The sequence below is a fragment of the Pan troglodytes genome, chromosome 16 (genome assembly GCF_028858775.2).
Source record: "Pan troglodytes isolate AG18354 chromosome 16, NHGRI_mPanTro3-v2.0_pri, whole genome shotgun sequence".
Lineage (NCBI taxonomy): Eukaryota > Metazoa > Chordata > Mammalia > Primates > Hominidae > Pan > Pan troglodytes.
The window spans coordinates 43,843,867-43,864,847 of NC_072414.2; the positions used below are offsets into that span (position 1 = coordinate 43,843,867).

The window sequence follows — 20,981 nt, forward strand, 5'->3', positions numbered from 1 at the left end:
TTGCTGAGATTCCATTAAAAAATTAGCATGGTCCTGGAAGTCCAGTGTGAAAAATAAGGATTCTAGAAATAAGTGATAAATGAAAAGGAAGATGGTAAATGGAAGAAGACTTGGCCAAAAATATACCAGGAGTTTCTTGATGTCCTTAAGTATAGCCTCCACTAGCTGAAGTTCAGTGAAGCAGTGGGTGAGTGGAAAGAAGAAAAGCAACAGCACCCATAGACTTTGGGGAATATTGAAACAAAGTTCTTCAGCCTTCGAAGACTTTTGAGTTAAACAAAATACACTCTGCCACACAGTATGAGATGTAGTTGTCAGAACTGATGAGGGGAGCACCTCTAGAGCAGTAGATCTCAAAGTATAGTTCCTGACCAGCAGCATCAGCACCACCTGGCAGCTTATTAGAAATGCAGATTATCTGCCCACCCCAGACCTACTCAATCAAGAAACACTGGGGGTGGGCCCAGGAATCTGTGTTTTAGCAAGCCCACCAGGAGATTATGATGTACTCAAAAGCAGGAGAAACACTGCTGTAAAAAGTGAGTTAAGAAGGAAAATAGTCTGAACATATCAGAATTCCAAATTAAAAATTCTTAAGCTTTGCCTAACTTACCTGGCAGAACTTGCTTATTTACAAAAAGTTGTGTTTTTCTTAAATGATCGTGAGAATGTTATGCTTTGAAAACCAATTCCCATATTCTTGTACAATGCAAATTGTTTTTTACTTTTATATGAAATACATTTTACATTAGCTTAGAGATTAAAAGTTTCTGTAGACAAAGTGTAGATTTAAAGTACTTTTCTAGCACACTGGTTTCACCTCTTCATCATTCAGAATTTGTTCCTCTTCTAGAAGACAGATGTCAAAGGACAAGCAAGAGAGACATGTCATCCCAGAACAGAAAGAAAAGCAAAGCACTCCTTCCAGAACTTCCCTTCCTAAGCAGTTTCTGAGCTCCTGCTGGCACTTGGAACATTGTCAGTATTCAAATGTTCCTCAATAAAGGATGAGAGTTGAGAGGGAAGGTAAAATCAAGTTAGAGAATCTGATAATGGGAACATCTGAGGAAAGAATGCTAGTAGTGGCCAGGTGTGGTGGGTAGCTCACGCCTGTAATCCCAGCACTTTAGGAGGTCGAGGCAGACAGATCACTTGATTCTAGGAGTTTAAGACCAGCCTGGGCGACATGGTGAAACACTGTCTCTACAAAAAATACAAAAATTAGTTAGGTGTGGTGGCACATGCCTGCATTCCCAGCTACCTGGTAGGCTGAGGTGGGAGGATAGCTTGAGCCCAGGAAGCAGAGGCTGCAGTGAGCCGTCATTGCACCACTGTACTCCAGCCTGGGTAACAGAATGAGACCTTGTCTTAAAAAACAAAAACAAACAAATAAAAAGTGATAAGTTTTGAGCATCATTAGATAGGATGAGCAACAGTTATTTGCTTTTTATTGAAGCAGAATTGAAACTTTGAACTTTGGTGTATTACCCAGAAGTTCTTGCCTCATGGCAAAATTCTATAATCTGAATCTGAAGGAAATTCATTTTTCATTGCTTTGGAAAGGAAAACCTAGCTAAAGAAGTAAACTTTTTTTAAAATGAAAAATACTTAGAAACGTTTTCCCCTAGGATATACCATGATAAACTTGATAAGACTTGAAAAAAAATGGAAGAGATTTGTTACATATAACTAACAAAGAATATATTAAGGGCATTTTTTTTTAACGGGCAAAAGATTCTTCACACAATAAGGAACACATTTGCCAATGAACATATGAAAAGATGCTCAACCTCATCATAATTCAGCAAAATGCAAATTAAAACCACAGTGAAATACCACCAGAATGGCCAAAAATAAATACTCTGATAATACCAACAATGAGCAAGGATGAGGAGCAATGTGAATTGTCATGTGCCGAATCTGCTGGGAATGTTAATTCATGCAATCACTTTGAAAATAGTTTGGGATTACCTAATCAAGTTCAGTATAAGCATACCCTTTTCCCAGCAATTCCATTCCTAGATTTGAAGGTCAGAGAAACTCTCTCACGCATGTGTACCAGGAAATAGGTAACAAGATTGTTTATAGCAGAGAAATAGAGGGGAGAGACTATAAGCAACTTAAATGTTCATTTATACGATAGAATAGTATATAGAAATGAAAAGAAAGTAGTATAGCTCTAAGCATCAACTCAAAACAATGAACAACATTAAATGAAAAAAGCAAGTCACAGAAGGGTGCATACTCTGCGAGTCTGTTTACGTAACATGCAAGAAAAGGGGCAGATCTAAAACTGTTGAGGGTATGTACAAATAAGGCAAAACTCTGAAGGAAAGCAAGAGAATGATTAATTCAAAATCTGGTAGAGTGGCTACTTTTGGAAGAGGAGATGCAACTAGAGAAGTGAATATGAGGGTATTAGTAATGTTTTCTCTTTTATGCTGGGCAGGGTGTTCATGGTTTTTCATTTTATTATTTAAGCAATACTGTAAACAAGCTTTGTGTAGTAGATTTTACTTTGGGATTAGGAGAAGCAATGTATTGGAGTAAGCTATTTAGTCTCTCTGTGGAATGTAGAATGTCATGTTCCAACTTTACAGAACCTGGGTGGCATATAGCATTGCCTGCCTTTGCCCCTGATATCTCATTCCTATCGTATTGCCTATTAGAGTGCCCTGTTAGAATGATCATTGAATTTATGACCCATACTAGGACATTCTTGAAAGTAAAGTAAGGGATGCATAAAATAATTAAACTTATATCTATGTATATTTTAAAATATTCATTGAGAAAATTGGCTTATGTACTGAAAATTTCAAAAATGTATTAAAGCACATTAAAAACTTTTAAAACAGTAATTGTCCAAACATTAAAAAAAAGCATGAATTAAATTATTCTTGGTACATATTTATATACTTTTATCAGTTTCTTACCCTTATCTGTCTGAAATACCACGTCATTGATATTTTTATAAAGGGAAAATTTTTTTAAGTGGTGTTATTTTTAATTTTTGTCCCTTAAATTTTTACCTTCTTCAAAATTACATTTTATGGCTAATATATTGGAAAGTGATGATATCTTCCATTGAATCTTATCTGAAGACTGTATTATTTTTAATGGAGAAAATATACTGTAAATATACTTGTAAGCTTGCTTATTTCTTTATTTATTTTTAGAGACAGGATCTCACCTTGTTGCCCAGGCTGGAGTGCAGTGACACAACCGTAGCTCACTGCAGCCTCAAACTTCTGGGCTCAAGCGATCCTTCTACTTCACCCTCCCAAGTAGCTAGGACTACAGGTGTGTGCTGCCATGCCCAGCTATTTTTTTAAAGTTTATATAGAGATGAGATCTCACTGTGTTGCCCAGGCTAGTTTCAAACTCCTGGGCTCAAGTGATCCTCCTACCTCAGCCTCCCAAAGTGTTGGGATTACAGGCATGAGCCACTGTGCCTGGCCAAACTTGCTATCTTAAAGTTGGAGGTACAAAATGGACGCTTAACAAACAGTAATGACAATGATAATAATTTGCTAAAAAAAAAAAAAAAAATTCAAGATAACCAATAAACCAGAAGAGGTGCCAATAAAACAGGTATACACCAGACCTGTTTTGGGCAGTTATACAAGTTGCCTGCAATGTAGTATCTGCATAAGCAAATTCTGTTCATTTGCTTGTGTTTTTTTTTCCCCTGTGATTACAGGATGTTTTTACTTTTTTCAACACACTATTCTATTTCCTCTATATTTTCCGGAACAAATGCATACCATGTATCTTTTACAATGAGAATAAACCAACAAAACTGTACTTTCTCCTTCATTTTAACTGGCTCCTAGCTAGATTAGAGATACTCATACTTGAACTGGGATAATAAGTAAAACCCAGTCATGTGCTTTCCATGTATTCTGGAAAACATTTAGGACCTATGGTAGGTCTGGCCTCAACATCTCAACATTAAATCAGCAGTTCTCTTTCCTGGAATTAGAGATTCGTGCATCAAGCTGAGCATGGTGTCCTGCGCCTATAATCCCAGCTACTCGGGAGTCTGAGGCAGGAAGGTCACTTGAATCCAGGAGTTCAAGCCCAGCCAGGACAAGACCCTGTCTCAATCATAAAATCTTTTTTAAAATTTTTTTAAAAATTAACAAGTTAATATAAAATTAAAGTGTGTCTTGAAATCAGACAGCCATCTTGTCTGCCATAGATGAACAAATTACAAAAATGGACTCATAATACATATTTGCCCACAGGGCTTGCAATACTGTTTCACAAAGATGGCTGTATTCTTCCTCTTCACAAACTGCCAGTCTGATACATAGCATGTTTAGCTACAGATGCCTCTACTGACTCTCCCTGCAACATTTTCATTGCTCGCCAGTAGATCTGTCGGCAGTTTTCAGGTCTACCAAGGGGGTGGTTCAATGGTTCCTTGATACAATCCACCCAAAGATCAGAATCTACAGATCCAAACTCTCTCAAAGCCCTCTCATAATATTCTCTTAATGTTCACCATCTTGCAGGATTCTTGCTGTTTTCAAACTGAATCATTTTCCTGAAAAAGTCAACTGAAAATGGATGGCTGTTCTGTAAACTTTTATACAAAGCTCTGGCTTTTTTGTAGCCACCATGTTGATAAGCCCAATCCAGGTACTTATCCTTCAGGGTTACTGAGTTGGCACCTGTGACAGCTAAGAGAGCTTTCTTAAAGATTGCCTCGGTGTCTTCTTGGCTTTTGGCACCTTCACTCCACTCTGCCAAGAAGTCCACAATGGTAGACAAACCTGGAGTTTCAGGTGCACAGAGTCTTCCTCAAAAAGCATGGCTATGTCAGGGCTCTTTGAGTCAATCAGCACATGCACCTTCATCTGCCACATTGTCCCAGAGTCTCTATAAACAGTTCAGTCCCAGCTACTGCCACCTCTAGAGCTTTCCTCAGGAAGTTATGGCACAGCAACAACTCAAGTCAACTGCTTGTATTGGAATTCTGGCAGAAGCTTGAGTTCATGTGCCCTTCTGAATGCAGTCATGGTTCTTTCCAACCTCTTCCCTCTGAGGAACCCACTATTTGTCTTCTTAGTAAATCTTTCCAAGCAAAAGGTGATATAACACTTCCACATGGCCTCCCTTGGCAGAGTCTTCACTGCCTCTTCATATACGGCACAGCATCTCTCCTCCTTCTGGCCCTCCTCTGCTTTGTCTTATTTCGTTGTAGGCTGTACGCTGCTCTTCTCCCATCTGTGACTCGATCTCTAATTGTCACCTTGCTGCATAATCCCAAGTGAGAAGATCATCTGTGTGTAGAGCCTGAGGGTCATCATAAATTTATTTTTGTAGACCTTTGGCAAAGTCAAATCGCTGTGCAGTTGAAAGCAGTGACACATGAAATTCTGCACCTTAAATTATGCTTACAGAATTTTCATAGATGATCCGTGCCAATTTGCCCTTAAGGATTTCTTCAGAATAATCAGGATTCTCCACATCCATGTTGGCTTTTTCAAATTCTTGCTTTTCCTTCCTCAGTTTTTCAGCATGCATCAGCCCCATCCTAAAGTAGTCTTGATAAAGTTTTGGGCCCTCTGGATGAAAGTGCAGTGCCCAAAGAAATAGTTGCCTTGCACTTTCTGAAGACAAGCAGTCTTCCATTTCCCATTTGGCTGCCATAATCCACAAAGCTGGCTTGTTGGAATGAATGGCCAACATGGCAGAGAATACCTTGCTAAGTTGAGTTTTAGTAGCCCATTTCTTACAAAAAACTACATAGGAGGCCAGGCGCGGTGGCTCATGCCTGTAGTCCCAGCACTTTGGGAGGCCGAAGCGGGTGGATCACCTGAGGTCAGGAGTTGGAGACCAGCCTGACCAACAAGGTGAAACCCTGTCTCTACTAAAAATACAAAAATTAGCCGGGCCTGGTGGCAGGCGCCTGTAGTCCCAGCCACTCAGGAGGCTGAGACAGGAGAATTGCTTGAACCCAGGAGGCAGAGGTTGCAGTGAGCCGAGGTCATGCCACTGCACTCCAGCCTAGGCGACAGAGCAAGACTCCATCTCAAAAAACAAACAAAAACCTACATAGGAGAGCCAAAGTTGAACATCATCTTTCCTCTTTGCTGAGGCACTTCGGAAAACACCTTGTACCTGGTGTACAATAGAATTCTCAATCTCATCCTTCTTAAATGAATATCCAATGCGTGTTCTTCTCTGGATCTGTTCGAAAAGATTAATTTCATGTTGAACATAATTGATAAAGTCGTCCTTGAAAAGGGCTCTTCCCTGGATTCTGTACTGTAGATCAGAAGCCTTCTTAATGATAGCCTTAATCTCTGCATGACTGAACAGTCCAATGTGCTCTAGCTGTTCCAATTCAGGGAGCTGATCTTCTTTGTGTTCCTGAATTAGCTCTGCTATGAGGTCCGAACTCTACAACCCCATGGGAGCTTCTCAACCGCGAACACGTGCAGGAAGCTCCCCCATTTGCTTGTTGTTGGACCTAAGGTGGTTGCTAGTCAAATTGCTGTCAGACTCCTGTGGTGAGCCTGCCTTTCTAAACAGTTTGAACATTTCCATTCATGGGAGATGGAAACACATCAAAGGAGCCTTAAAATGTTACTGGTTTGCAGAAAAAACATACTAAAATATTAAGCTGAGAAAACTTGAGGGAAGGGGTAGTAAAGGAAATGTATCAAACTGAAGTACTGAGCATTTTGCAGTCAAGAAAAACTTAACCAAATCACCAAGTCTAAAGTGTATTTATTTCCATAGGTACTAGGTACTTTTTTTTTTTTTTTTTTTTTGAGACAAGGTCTTGCTATGTCACCCAGGCTAGAGTGTAAAGGCACGATCTTGGCTCACTGCAACCTCTGCCTCCTGGGCTGAAGCCAGCCTCCCATCTCAGCCTCCTGAGTAGCTGGGACCGCAGGTGTATACCACCACACCTGGCTGATGTTTTGTATTTTTCACCATGTTGCCCAGGCTGCTCTTAAACTCCTGAGCTCAAGCGATTCACCTGCCTCGGCCTCCCAACGTTCTGGAATTACAGATGTGAGTCACTGCATCTGGCCCAGTACTAGGTATATTTTATGAGACAGACAGTTCATACATATGGCTGGAATATACAGAAATCCTTGGTTTCGCCTTTCCTATAGAACAGTCCTGCCGAATCAGCAGATGATTAGCTCTTTGATATATGCCAACTTCTGTGTCTCTAGAGCTACTATTAACCTGCTTGTTGATTAACCTCATGGCTGCCTGGGAGAGACCGCACAGTAAGGAAATGATGATGGTCCCTTCCCACAGTCACACCCTCCCACTAACCTTGTCAGTCAGTGGATGACATATCCCAGCATGATTTTGAGTATTTTACTCAATCATCTTCAGAATGCTATATTTTTTTCCTTTAAAAACACCTCAGAAAAATATTTTCAAATGCATCTTTTCAAAAGAATATTTTTCCTAGTGGCAAGAGACCACTCCTGTCATGTGGAATGTATTGCTATCCCCCCATATTAATACTGAGTCATATTGTTCTCCTAAACAATATATAGTAAAACAAATGTGCCTTAAACATATTGTGCTGAAGCAAAGTACTCTGGTAAAATAATTTGAAAGCTATTGATGGAAAATCTTTTATTTTGACACATAATTTCTTTCATCCTAAAATTTAATTATTAGAAATTCTAAATTCTATCAAGTGGCTGCCTTAATGGATTTGAATTTTGTTTTATCTTTTCCCTCTTTTTTCCTGGTTGATTTTTTTTTTTCTCAACACAAGGCAAAAGGCATTGAATGATTCATAAACAAGAATAGTATGTGATATATGATCAAAGAATATATGACACATGGAAATTACATTTCACTTAACCTGAGAATTAGATCTAAGTAGGTGGAGATGACTTACTATTTAAAATGTATTTGTTTCTTCTCTCCATAGCTTTAAGAAAAAGTAGAGATCACTTCTGACTGTACTGAACAGCAAAAATTAAGTGACTTGCTGCCCTGCACATCATGGCACTGCCATTCCGTAAGGACTTAGAAAAGTACAAAGACCTTGATGAAGATGAGCTTCTTGGGAATCTGTCAGAAACAGAACTGAAACAACTGGAAACTGTTTTGGATGATCTTGACCCCGAGGTAGGTGCTAGGTGATGAAGAGAAATGAAATAACTTTTCAAATTCTTTGAAACTCAGTAGCTGCCTTTGAGCTTTTCCATGACTTTTCTCTGGCACCTTCCACCCTCTCCTCCTCTTTATCCAAATCAAGTTGCTTTTGGCTCTCTCTCCAGTTCCCCACTTCTGCCTCCATATGTTTAATGACATGACTGTCCTAAACTACTTCAGTATCCTTGTTTTCAAACATCTCCTAAAATTTTTTCCTCCTCTAAGAAATTTTTCTCCTCTGTGCAGGAAGGGATATTTTTAGTACAATGCAGCAGATGGTTACCTTTTTGATACACGCCAACCTCTGTCTCTTCAGAGCTTCTATGCCAGGTGGCTCCAGTGTAGAATGCCTCTAAAAGATTCTTCATGACCCTAAATCTAATTGTTCCCTTTCTGAAAGATGCTGACCAAATTGATTACATTTCCAGACATTGGTAGAATAGATCTAAGTAACTTCTTGGCAATACAGCAGTCCACTGTGGAGCAGACATGAATATATGTATGTAAGCTTTAACTTGCAAGGTGGATGTTGTTTGTCTTATAAATTACACAAGGCTAAGATAGACACCCATGACCCTTGAATTGTTATTCCCTGATATGTTGGAGGACGGGCAGTGAGGGAAGAGCCTGAAGGTCGTGAAGGTAATGGTTGTTTGCTAGGCTTCTTTTCTTTACCACATTTCTTTATGCCAAGACGTTGATTTTTAAGTATCCTCTAAGGACTGAGATGGAGTTCATTTTATAACGTTGTTGTTACTGGATGATGTATCTATACCATAGATCAAATCCCTTAACCATAATTACTATTATAAGGAAAAGTTCCCAGTACATCTGACTGGAGGGGGATTACTCAGGATAATGATGCTGTTTTTATCACATCACAGCAGTATCTTCTGTAGGCAGTTCAATCTATTAGACCTATTTGAATCAAATGTTTTAGAACTGGAAAAAGTGGCTGGGTGCTCACGCCTATAATCGCAGCACTTTGGGAGGCCGAGGCGGGTGGATCACTTGAGGCCAGGAGTTCGAGACCAGCCTGGCCAACATAGTGAACCCCGTCTCTACTAAATATACAAAAATTAGCTGGGCATGGTGGTGCACGCATGTAGCCCCAGGCTACTTGGGAAGTGGAGGTATGAGAATTGCTTGAGCCAGAGAGGTGGAAGTTGCAGTGAGCCGAAATTGCACCACTGTACTCCAGCTTGGGTGACAGAGCAAGACTTATCTCAAAAAAAAAAAAAACAAAAACAAAAAACTGGAAAAAGCATAAGACTTTATCTAGTCCCTAGGCCAGGTTCCTCAATCTTGACAGTATTTACTTTTGAGGTTGGATAATTTGTTGTAGGGGGGCCGTTCTGTGCCTTGGAGGGATGTTTAACAACATCCCTGACCAGTAGCACACTCCTCCTGTTTTAAAATGTTCCTAGGATGTTGTTTTAATCAGGTTTGGTAATGGATGACAGACACTGAAACTACTGCCTTGAAAGAAGAGTTTATTACTTACAGTTCCAAGAGTACAGAGGCACATGGGGAAGCACCTAGATTGGTCAGGAGGCAAAAGGATCAAGGAACAAGCATGGTCCAGAGCCTTTATTGTGGTTCAATGGGAATGAATGGGTGAGTCAGGATAGGCAAGTTTGAACAAGTTTAGGACTAGATAGTTTGAATAATTTGAACAGGCTCAGGGCTATGTAACTAGTCTCTAGTTGTCCAGTATCTGGCTCTGGGTGATTTAGGGGGAGGGGAAATACTGGCTTGGTAAGTGAGCGTTAGATAAAAAGGAGGTGGTTAGGAGAATTGGTTGGTTTGCGTATGAAAGGTGTGCTCCGGGGGAGGTTGGTGGGGATAGTGCGCTCTCTAGCCAGCCCTGGAAGGAGTGGTCTCTCCAGGATTAGCAAGGCCCCAAGATGTCAAAGCATCATAAAACTCAGAAAATAAAAAACATGACTTTTTTTTAGAGCCCAGTTCTCACTCTGTTCCTCAGGCAAGAGTGAAATGGTGCAGTGATAGCTCACTGCAGCCTCGAACTTCTGGGCTCAAGCGATCCTCCCACCTCAGCCTCCTATGTAGCTAGGACTACAGGCAAGCACCACTATACCCAGCTAATTACTTTTTAAAATTTTTTGTAGAGACAGGGTCTCTTTATGTTACCCAGACTGAAAAACATAATACCCTCCCCCTGAGTTGACAACCAAAAATGTCTCCAGACATTGTCAAATGTCCTCTAGGGGACAAAAACACTACTGGTTCAGAAACATTGATCTAGTTCATGCCCTCTGTTTTACAGATGGAAAAGAGAAATTAGGTAACTTGCCTCAGTTATTACAATTAGGGAAAGAGCTGGGACTAGATCCCTCACTGCCTGATTGATACCTGGCAGTCTAGCAGTCTTTTTCTGTTAAACCACATTGAGTCTCCTCCCAACTCATGCACTATGGTATCAGTCTGAAATCTGTTGGCTAATTTTTTATTTGTAAATCCATGGCCTGCTTCTTGTGTGGGGAGGCTTGAGTAACCTCTGAATGTATTTTGCAAACTCCCCAACCCCAGTCGTAACTCCTCTAACCTCAATACTGTTAGTTGAGGCTAGGAGAACAGTGATGTTTATTGACAGCATCTGTTTGTTGGGTGACGTGTTTTTGGAAAGCGTTCTGGTAAAGAACCAGGTAAGAAAAGAGGTCAAGGGTAGTAGCAGCTACTTCAGCCCAAGAAACACCACTGTAACTTACAAAGTCTCAGGAAGTAGGTCGAAGGTGTGTGTGGTACCTTATTATATTTTGGAGGACTGTTTTACTGTCCTTCTGCTGTATTCAGTGTACGTGTTTGCTAACTCACTGAGTTTTTGCCAAAAAAAAAAAAAAATATATATATATATATATATATATATATATCTCCAGAAGACAGCCAGCCTAGGAAGAGCTTTTTTCCCCCCCCAAGGCTAGGAATATATTTTACAGCAAAATTGCACTGCAAGAGAGAAACGTGTCATTTTTAGTGACAATCATATTAAAGAAAATTTTTATCTGAAAAGTAATTATGATCTATTAGCTTACTTGATTAGAATATATTTCTAATGAAGCTTGGTTCATGAGTTTATAGTCTCTAAAACCAGCTAGCTTCATTTAGATTGTGGTTAGACTGTTTTTGGCCGGGTATAGTGGCTCACACCTGTAATCCTAGCATTTTGGGAGGCCAAGGAGGGAGATTTGCTTAAGAGCAGGAGTTCCAGACCATCCTGGGCAACATAGCAAGGCCTTGCCTCGACAAAAAATTTTAAAAATTAGCCGGGGGCATGGTGGTGCACACCTGTAGTTCCAGTTACTCCAGAGGCCATTGGCAGGAAGATTGCTTAAGCCCAGGAGTTCAAGGTTGCAGCAAGCTGTGATCGCACCACTGTACTCCGCCTGAGCAATAGAGCAAGACCCTGCCCCCCCCCTAAAAAAAAAGAAAGAAAAAAAAGGCTTTCTAAGGAGCCAGACCAAAAAAAAAGGAAGAAAAAAAAGGCTTTCTAGGGAGCCAGGATTTCAGCTATCATATTTAAGACTGTGTGTGTCACATGGGCTTGAGCAGGCAGGTAGAGTAGTGCAAATTCCATTACCACCACCATGAAATAGCAATATATACATCTATGCATTAATGATGGAGAAGGAAAGTAACTTTTTATTAATTTGCCTTAATGAGAATCTTTCTTTAAAAGCATTCTAACACCTTTATTCAGTAAATATTTGGGGGCAACTTGTAGACCCCAGGTACTATGCTAGGCTTAGGAATACAAGAATGAGCAAAACAAATGTGGTCTTTGCCCTCATGATGCAGGCTGGTAGGAATAGGAGCAGTTTGACATTAACCAAATAATCATACCATATTAAAAGAATGGTAAGTGCTACACACTGTAAGAGCTTGTGATGAGAGGTTAAGAAAAGCTTCCCTGGGGGAATGGAGCTACAATCTGAAAAATGAGTTGCAAAAAGGGATAGACAGAGCATTCCAGGGAAGGGAGACCACACACATAGAGGCCTGGTGGTAGAAGGAAGTATATGGCAAGTACAAGAGAGAAAAAGAGTCCAGTGTGACTGGAATGGAGAGGGTGTGTGAGATGGGGCTAGGGTGACAGACTGAGGGGCTGGTGGTGAAGGATAAAAAATATCAGGCAACTGATCCAGTTGGGAAGCTAATGTAACAGTCTCAGCAAGCTTAGATCATAGTTTCGACCAAAGTAATAATGTTGGAGATGGGAAAAAGATGAATGAGTTCTTCAGGAAGTAAAAATGAGTAGGATTTGCAGGTCAATTGGAAATGGATTCTTCATGTGTAATTCCTCTCATGATTTCTAAGTCTAAAGGTAGAAATCTTATGTTTCTTTTTTATGTTTCCATAAACAATTTTGTATTACAGAAACATACTTGGTACAAAGTTAGGAATGTTTCGTCTTTACAGTTCAGCTTTCTGTGTAGTAGGTACCATTACATAAACGGTAACACAGAAGTGAATTTTATGAAAATTATTATGTGTCTCAACAAATGACCACAGTTGAAGTGCTGTATTTCCTAGTTACAAATTGAATATTTTCTATTACTATTGCCCATATAAGATTACCCTTTATAATGAAAAATTGTCTTATACCACCCATGAAATTCAGCGTCACTGCCAATATTGGGAGGTTTTGCAAAAGAGAGCTGGCCCTTTTGTGTGATTTCTCTGGCTGCCTCCCATTTTCAAAGCAAAGTTATACCCAGAAATATGAGACAAGGCAGTATCACCTCTTTGGCTTTTGACAAGCAAAAGGACGGTACTCACTTTGTCTAGTCAGCCCTTGTGTTTACTGGGCTTAGTGAAAATTAAGGGACTACAGGAGACAACTTTAATCCATCACCTTCCACTCCACCTCCCTCAACTCTAAGTCAGTCCATGCGCTCAAAAAGGCTGTACCCGTGTGGAAACCCAGGAACACAGCTCTTGCTGTGAGTATGTCAGGGGTCCCTTGGGGCATGTGAAACAATGATAGTGATTGTAGCAAGTACATCCTAGTGGTCATGTATATATGTACGCATACACACACAAGTGGAACATCTCACGTTGTGTTTAAACTGAAGTAAACATTAATCTGATATTCTACTGTATGGTATATATGTTTTAATCATGAAGAAGTCTGTACAATGAAATGGAAGTCATGAAGGAATATAATGTACAGAGTCATTTAAAACTCTTTTGTAATAGAATTATTCTCTGTACATATATATACACTGAGCAGTTATTAAGCATTAATAAAACTTTTTTAAAAAAACGTTTTAAGTTCAGAGATACCTGTGCAGGTTTCATTACGTAGGCAAACTTGTGTCATGGGGGTTTGTTGTACAGATTATTTCATCACTAATACCTGTTAGTTATTTTTCCTGATCCTCTACCTCCTCCCACCCTCCACCCTCCTCTATGCTCCAATATGTGTGCTTTATATGTCCTTGTGTTCTCATCACTTAGCTCTATATGTGTGCTCTATATGTCCATGTGTTCTCATCACTGACTCCCACTTATGTAAGTAAGAAGATGTGGTATGTGGTTAATAAAACTTTTTTATTAGTATCCCAGAACACTTAAAAACTAAAGATTGTTTTCTGCTAGTAGAATCCTCTCTGAAGAAAATGTTCTATTAGAAAACGTATGCCGGGCGCGGTGGCTCACACCTGTAATCCCAACACTTTGGGCAGCCGAGGAGGGCAGATCATCTGAAGTCAGGAATTCTAGACTAGTCTGGCCAACATGGCAAAACCCCGTCTCTACCCAAAACGCAAAAATTAGCTGGGCGTGGTGGCAGGCACCTGTAATCCCAGCTACTTGGGAGTCTGAGGCATGATAATCGCTTGAACCCAGGAGGCAGAGGTTGCAGTGAGCTGAGATCATGCCACTGCACTCCAGCTTTGGCGATAGAAGGAGACTGTCTCCAAAAAGAAAAGAAACTGTACTAATGTATGTGCCTATTTTAATAATAATGTAAGTGAATTCTACCTAATAAAAAAGAAGTTTCATGTTTGGAGCGATTGTACATTGCTGTCCTAAAATCCTGCAATGAAGTGTTTAGTGCCTGTATCACATTCCAGTCTGTAATTCTTTTTTATATGGGTAATCTTCGGAAGCATATAGCATTAGCATTCTTATTGGTCATACTGGCTGATTCATTCTCTCTGGCAGAATGCCCTTCTGCCTGCAGGGTTCCGGCAGAAGAACCAGACATCAAAGTCCACCACAGGGCCATTTGATAGAGAGCATCTCCTTTCATATCTGGAGAAAGAAGCATTGGAGCATAAAGACAGGGAAGACTATGTGCCCTACACTGGAGAAAAAAAAGGTAAGCCCCAGAATTTTAAAGTCATTATGTGGTAACACTTGATTTTTCTTTTTATAGGTGGGTGTGGAGAAAATCATATTTTTAGAGGTACATCATTGGTAGCCTTAAATATATGATACTGTTGACTTAGACATTTATTGGTTTAGATACTTTATTTACATTTTTCATCAACTTGGTCAATAAGTTTCTTCTTAATGATGTTAGTGAGGTTTTATTACACAATGATTTTGAATAACATTCTTTAATTCTCTACTATAACAGATCTAAAAGTGTATTGAAGGAAACTTAAAATTCAGTGGTAGATTACAGAGTACAAATGATGTTAAGGCATCTATTCTAACTGCATTCTTTAAAGTGGAATGCCATAAAACAATTCATGCCATATTTTCAAAGACCCTTTTAAAAAGCTATTCTATACCCATCATTATTAATTCATGGTTATGATTGCTAATGCTTCGTAATCAGTAGTTTTAGGAAATTTTTCTAGTCCAAGTCTCCCCCATTTAAGTGTTTGAGCTTATGTATTCTCAGTGGAGCCTGAGTACGGCTGTGGTTGTTTTTTTGTTTGTTTGTTTGTTTGTTTGTGATGGAGTCTTGCTCTGTTGCCCAGGCAGGAGTGCAATGGTGCACCCTCACCTCACTGCAACCTCTGCCTCCCGGGTTCAAGCGATTCTCCTGTCTCAGCCTCCTTGGTAGCTTGGGATTACAGGTGCACACCAGCACGTCTGGCTAATTTTTGTATTTTTAGTAGAGATGGGGTTTCACAGTGTTGGCCAGGCTGGTCTCGAACTCCTGACCTCAAGTGATCCACCCACCTAGGCCTCCTAAAGTGCTGGGATTACAGGCATGAGCCACTGCACCCAGCCACAGCTGTGTTTTTAAAAGTTCTATATATAATAATACTTAAATGAAACAGGATAAGTTTTTCAGCTTTCCAAACAGGTCAGAATACAGGTTGGCCTAAAAAGCCAAATTCTACGTTCACTCTTACTTGGAATACTGTGTATAGAATACTGGGGAATGGTGGCAGCAGTAGCAGAGCTGAAGATCAGCTCTTGCGGGCACCATTTTTATGTCTGAATTCATATTAGTCCAGGCAGGAAGAATGGGACTTGGGCTTTTTATTTGAGAAAGAGGCCCTTCTCAATCATTTTGGCCAGAACTGTGTCACATGGCTATCCCTTAGCTGCAAGGGAAGCAAGAAAGTTCATTTTAGCACTCCAGCTTCTATAGTAGAGGAAGGCTTGTGAATGGCTATTGAGTAGGTAAGCCGTAAGCTCTGCACCTGACTTTTCTAAAATTATCCATCACCCCAGCCCCTGTGCTTTTTCTTTAGAGTCCTCTTCCTCTTCATCTCTTGTTAAGGATCACTATCTTTGTTATTTAAGTTAGTCAGAGTTCTCCAGAGAGACAGAACCAACAGGATGTGAGGGGAGAGAAAAGTTTATTTTAAGGAGGCTTTTTAAATTCAAAATCTGGCAGCCTGGAGACCCAGGGAAGATTTACTATTCTTGTCCAAAGGCAGTCTAGTGGCAGAATTTCTTCCTACTTTGGGGAGATAAATCTTTGTTCTTTTAAGGCCTTCAACTGATTAAATGAGGCCCACCCACATTATGGAGGTTAGTTGGCTTTACTTAGAGTCCGCTGATTTAAATTTTAATCTCATCCAAAAAAAAAGCAAAAAACAAAAAACCTTCATGAAAACATTTAGAACAATGTTTGAGAAAATAGCTGGGCACCACAGCCCAGCCAAATTGACACACAAAACTAACCATCATGCTACTGTTACAGGTGGGAATGTCATGTCCCTCAGGTGTTTGGGGCCAGAAAAAGAGTTCAAAACCAATGCAGAGTTTTGAAGTGTGGAGAATCATAAAGACAGGCAGAGGCATCTCTTCCTTTTTATTTGTCAAAGAAAACTACTGGTTATATTTTCTCTGTGCAGCCATACATATGTCAGTGTTTATGGCTTTAATCCTGCTTAAATAGAAGAACATAATTTTATGAGAAAAAATACTGGTTGATCACCTTCTGTTATTCTGTGTGTTTCAGGTGGACCCTGGGGGTATAATTTGGAAAGGAATGGAGGTAGAAACAAAGCGAGAGATGTGAGAAAAAGAGATGTCAGAAAAAAACTATGGAATTTGAGGATAAGAAGGAGAAAAAATAAGAGACCTGAAAGAAAGCTGCATTTGTCCCAGGCTAACCCGGGAAGCTTCCTAATATGCCCTTGTTTCATAATCTCCAGTTACCTAGGAAAATATCTTGGAGGATTAGAGGAAATAGGAAAGAAAGCAGAGAAGAATTACGGAAAATAAGAAAATACAAGAGGGGGAAAAGGATAGAGGTGAGGAATATGGGTGACATAGGAAAAAGAGCTGTATCCTCAACTATGGTAGAATATCTTTGTCCTCCTTTGTATCTTTTTAAATTTTTACTTCTTACTTTAGGCTTTAGATGGGTAAGAATAAATGGAAGTAGCTGAACAAGTAATTTTACATTCACAATCAGTGGTTTCTCTTTATAATACATTCGGTATTTTTACTGCCTCTTTTAGCTACATATGTCTATTAAATATTGTTTATGGGCAGCTCTGATGCAGTGATTAAGATGATAGCTTTTTTTAAATAATGAACTTTTTGTTACTCACAGAAAATGCACAGATCATCTGTATGTAGCTCAGTGAATTATAAAATAAACACACCATGTAATTACCATTCAGGTAACGATAACATCAGCAGCCGGACGCGGTAGCTCAACGCCTGCAATCCCAGCATTTTGGGAGGCCGAGGCAGGCGGATTTCTTGAGGTCAGGAGCTCGAGACCAGCCTGGCCAACATGGTGAAACCCCATCTCTACTAAAAATACAAAATAGCTGGGCATGGTGGCACGCACCTGTAATCCTAGCTACTCAGGAGGCTGAGGTAGGGGAATCCCTTGAACTCAGGAGGCGGAGGTTGCAGTGAGCCGAGGTTGCTCTACTGCACTCCAGCCTGGGCGACAGAGTCGAGACCCTGTCTCAAAAAAAAAAAGGTAACATCAGCACCCACTGAAGGCCCTATCATGCTCCTTCCCACTTTTCCCTTTCTTGTGAAAGGTAATTACCAACATACTGTCTAATACAATAGTTAGTTCTGTCTGTTTTGAACTTTATATCGATGGAAACATACATTCCGGGCATCTGGCATGCCTATGTCATATATTTTTTGTGCGGACCAAATTTGTTTTTTTTTTTTTGGTTTGGTTTTTAGAGATGAGGACTCACTCTCTTGTTGCCCAGGCTGGAATGCAGTGGCACTGCAACCTGGGACTCCTGGGCTCAAGCGATTCTTCCACCTTAGCCTCTAGAGTAGCTAGGACTACAGGCACATGCCCCCACACCCACCTGAGGACCAGATTTATTAATGGGTACACTGAAATCACCGTAAAGGATCGTATGGGAGATGATTACCGAACAAGAGATTTTCATTCTCTGTCATGGAGGAGCGGTCCAGAACAACCATGGGATGAATTTGTGAGTTTCATTAATCTATCTGATGGAAGCACATACTATCAGATGTGGTAGAATCAAGCCTTATAAGCCATGTCACAGTACCATGGACCTGAAGGAGGGCAAATTCCTCTTCAACAATCAAGCAACTTTGGCTGTAAAGCTCTGCTTTGAAATATAGCAAAAAGCCACCTCTAGTGTTCTGAAATCCACCCTAGACTCTCATCTTTAAAGCAGTTAGCCTTAGTTATCCTTAGTCACGAATATGCCTTCCTCTCTCTTCATCTCATCTCCAGGATCCTGATCACATTCCAGAAGGTCCTCAGAGTAATTCATCTATGTCTTATTAGAATACTTCCCATCAACCTAAATGTTAATCTCTATAGCTCCAAAAATCCAGAAGCTTGTTTTTTAAAGATAGCTCTCCTATGACTCTGCCCTGAACACCTGGGTTGAGTCTCAGATTTTTTACTTAATAGCTTATTTTAGTGGAGAGAGACTTTCAGATTGAGGATGCTTTCCCAGGCAATAGAGGTTTTCCTGGTTCTTCATAAAAGTTTGCAAACCTACCTCTATTGAGAAACAAAGGCATTTTACTTTTTTGGTACATTTAGATTAGTTAGAATCCATAAGATGTTCTCTTGGTCTCTAAGTGATTTTTTCATTCAAAGATGACTGGCCTCAGGGTGCAGTACCTAATGGCAATATTAGCCTTCTGACCAGGGAATGTTGTAGCAGTGTCATTCAGTTCCTTGAACTCTTTCCAAGTTATATGCCAAAATCACATAGTGAGCTCTCATCGTAAATTAATTATTTTAAAGGATCTATCAGATGACTGCTTAATTTTTTTTTTTTGGAGATGGAATCTCACTCTGTTACCCAGGCCGGAGTGCAGTGGCTTGCCACCACACCTGGCTAATTTTTGTATTTTTAGTAGAGACGGGGTTTCACCATGTTGGTCAGGCTGGTCTCGAACTCCTGACCTCAGGTGATCTGTCTGCCTTGGCCTCCCAAAGTGCTGGGATTGCAGGCGGAGCCACTGCACCTGGCCGACTGCTTAATTTTTTCAAAAGCAAAAACTTGGGAACCACTAAAAGGATTACTTACCTAGTCATTAGACTATTTTCTTATATTCTGAGACTGACAATTAATTATACTTCTTATTTTTTCACTTAAAGGCAGACTGTTTCTGGAGCCAGAATTACACATAACTGGCCAGGACAGGAGGGAATCCTCATAAAACCAAAAATTTCACATTTAGTTTTTCCTTTTGACCAATATAAAAGTAAATATTCATGCCAAATTTTATTTTCTAGATTGCTAAAAAATGTTTTTTAGAAACCTGATAGACTGAGGACACTTAAGAGTTATTATATGTAAATCCATTAATAATTTCACCTCATGATTTGTGAAATGATTATACGTTTTACAGAATTGAAAGCATATGTCAATATATGAAAAGAAGAAAGTAATCCTAATTAAGTGAAGCTCAAGGCCTTATGTCTTACATGCATTTAGGGGAGTATTTTGTCCTATACTGGTGAATATTTTACTTTTTACCTCTTCCTCCTTAAAATTTTGCAGAATGTATAACTGAGACATAGGCCAGCACAGGAGTGAAAGAGAGTATTCATCCAGCTTGTTCTCGTTTGGAGAATGGTGAAAATTCTCAGTGCTGATTATTAGTTCCCATCATATTTTTACATAGCGTGCATATTCTGTCTCAAAGATAGGTAAGGCATAGAACCTTGCCATGAATTTATCACTTGAAGAAATACTGTGTCCCAGTCTTCAGTATTTTTTACTACCTGTCATTTTGTTTTGTTTTGCTGGGGACTCCTCCTCTCTATTGCTGGTATCATGCTCCGCCCTTACCTAGACTAAGAATTTTTTTTCCCTGTGTTATTTCACGGATGGACCAGAGCCATGGCTGCACCTTATATCCTATACAGAGATGTGCATTCTGATTCTGTTTGAGCTGCTGACTCACCCGGTATGGGCTCCTCCCTGCCTTGCACCGCACTCCTTTTCTTCCTGCTGGGCCTTGGGGTACAGCCATTTATGCTTTTTGGTTGTTTTCTCTTTTCCTATCCTGAGAATGGAATGCCCTTGTGTTCTTTCCCAAGAATTCCACATGCCCCTCCCTGCTTTTTTAAAGGTAAATTTAACCCAGTTGCCTTAAACTAAGGACTTCCCATATGCTGTCCAAGTTACTTATTCACAGTTATGTTAGCTTTCCAGAAAACCTCCTCTTTCTCACCTTTCTGAGTATGTGATTTCTTTGGAGGAAAAACAGACCTGATCCCTTAGTAAACCAGAAAGATCATGATTATAAACCTGCCTACATCAAGAGGATTACATAACCACCACTGGGCAATTGGTTTCCGCTAAGTCCAAACGTAAAAACTGGCTCTTATTTTTGTAATCATATTGTATGAATCCTAAATGTCCCTTGTAGACCTCTGAAAAGTGGCCTTCCCAGGCACTGAAGCTGATATTTGAAATGGGCTATTTACATTAGTCATGCAGATGCTGGCATCTCCTTTTCAGACCTGTCATGCAATATCATTTGAATGATTCACTGTTAACTCCCTTGGGGTGAGGAGTTAGCCAGATGGACGGCTTGTTACTCATGTTAACCGGTTTCATGGGGAACATTTCCTGGATAACTACACCCACTGTGGATAGTTCCTTTCCTCCAGCATTTCTCCATATGATTTACATACCGTAAAGTACTGCCTTTTTTTTTTTTTTTTCCTGAGACAGAGTCTTGCTCTGTCGCCCAGGCTGGAGTGCAGTGGCGCGATCTCGGTTCACTGCAAGTTCCACCTCCTGGGTTCATGCCATTCACCTGCCTCAGCCTCCCAAGTAACTGGGACTACAGGCAGCCGCCACCATGCCCAGCTAATTTTTTTTTTGTATTTTTAGTAGAGACAGGGTTTCACTGTGTTACCCAGGATGTTCTCCATCTCCTGACCTCGTGATCCACCCACCTTGGCC

At 40.2% G+C, this 20,981-nt stretch overlaps 1 protein-coding gene and 1 pseudogene across 9 annotated transcripts in view; one reads left to right on the forward strand and one right to left on the reverse strand.

Annotated features, from left to right (window-relative positions):
* TMOD3 (tropomodulin 3) overlaps window positions 1-20,981 on the forward strand; it is a 117,525-nt gene that overhangs the window by 25,372 nt on the left and 71,172 nt on the right. For all 9 annotated transcript variants that reach the window (XR_010151672.1, XR_008539581.2, XR_010151673.1 and 6 more), the window contains exons 2-3: window positions 7,922-8,121; window positions 14,335-14,491. Coding sequence is in view for 1 of the 9 variants with exons in the window: in XM_523077.8 (XP_523077.2) it covers window positions 7,996-8,121; window positions 14,335-14,491 (283 nt within the window). In the remaining 8 variants the exon portion in view is untranslated. The remainder of the gene's footprint in view (window positions 1-7,921; window positions 8,122-14,334; window positions 14,492-20,981) is intronic.
* On the reverse strand, window positions 3,406-5,817 carry LOC104002378 (U3 small nucleolar RNA-associated protein 6 homolog; annotated as a pseudogene).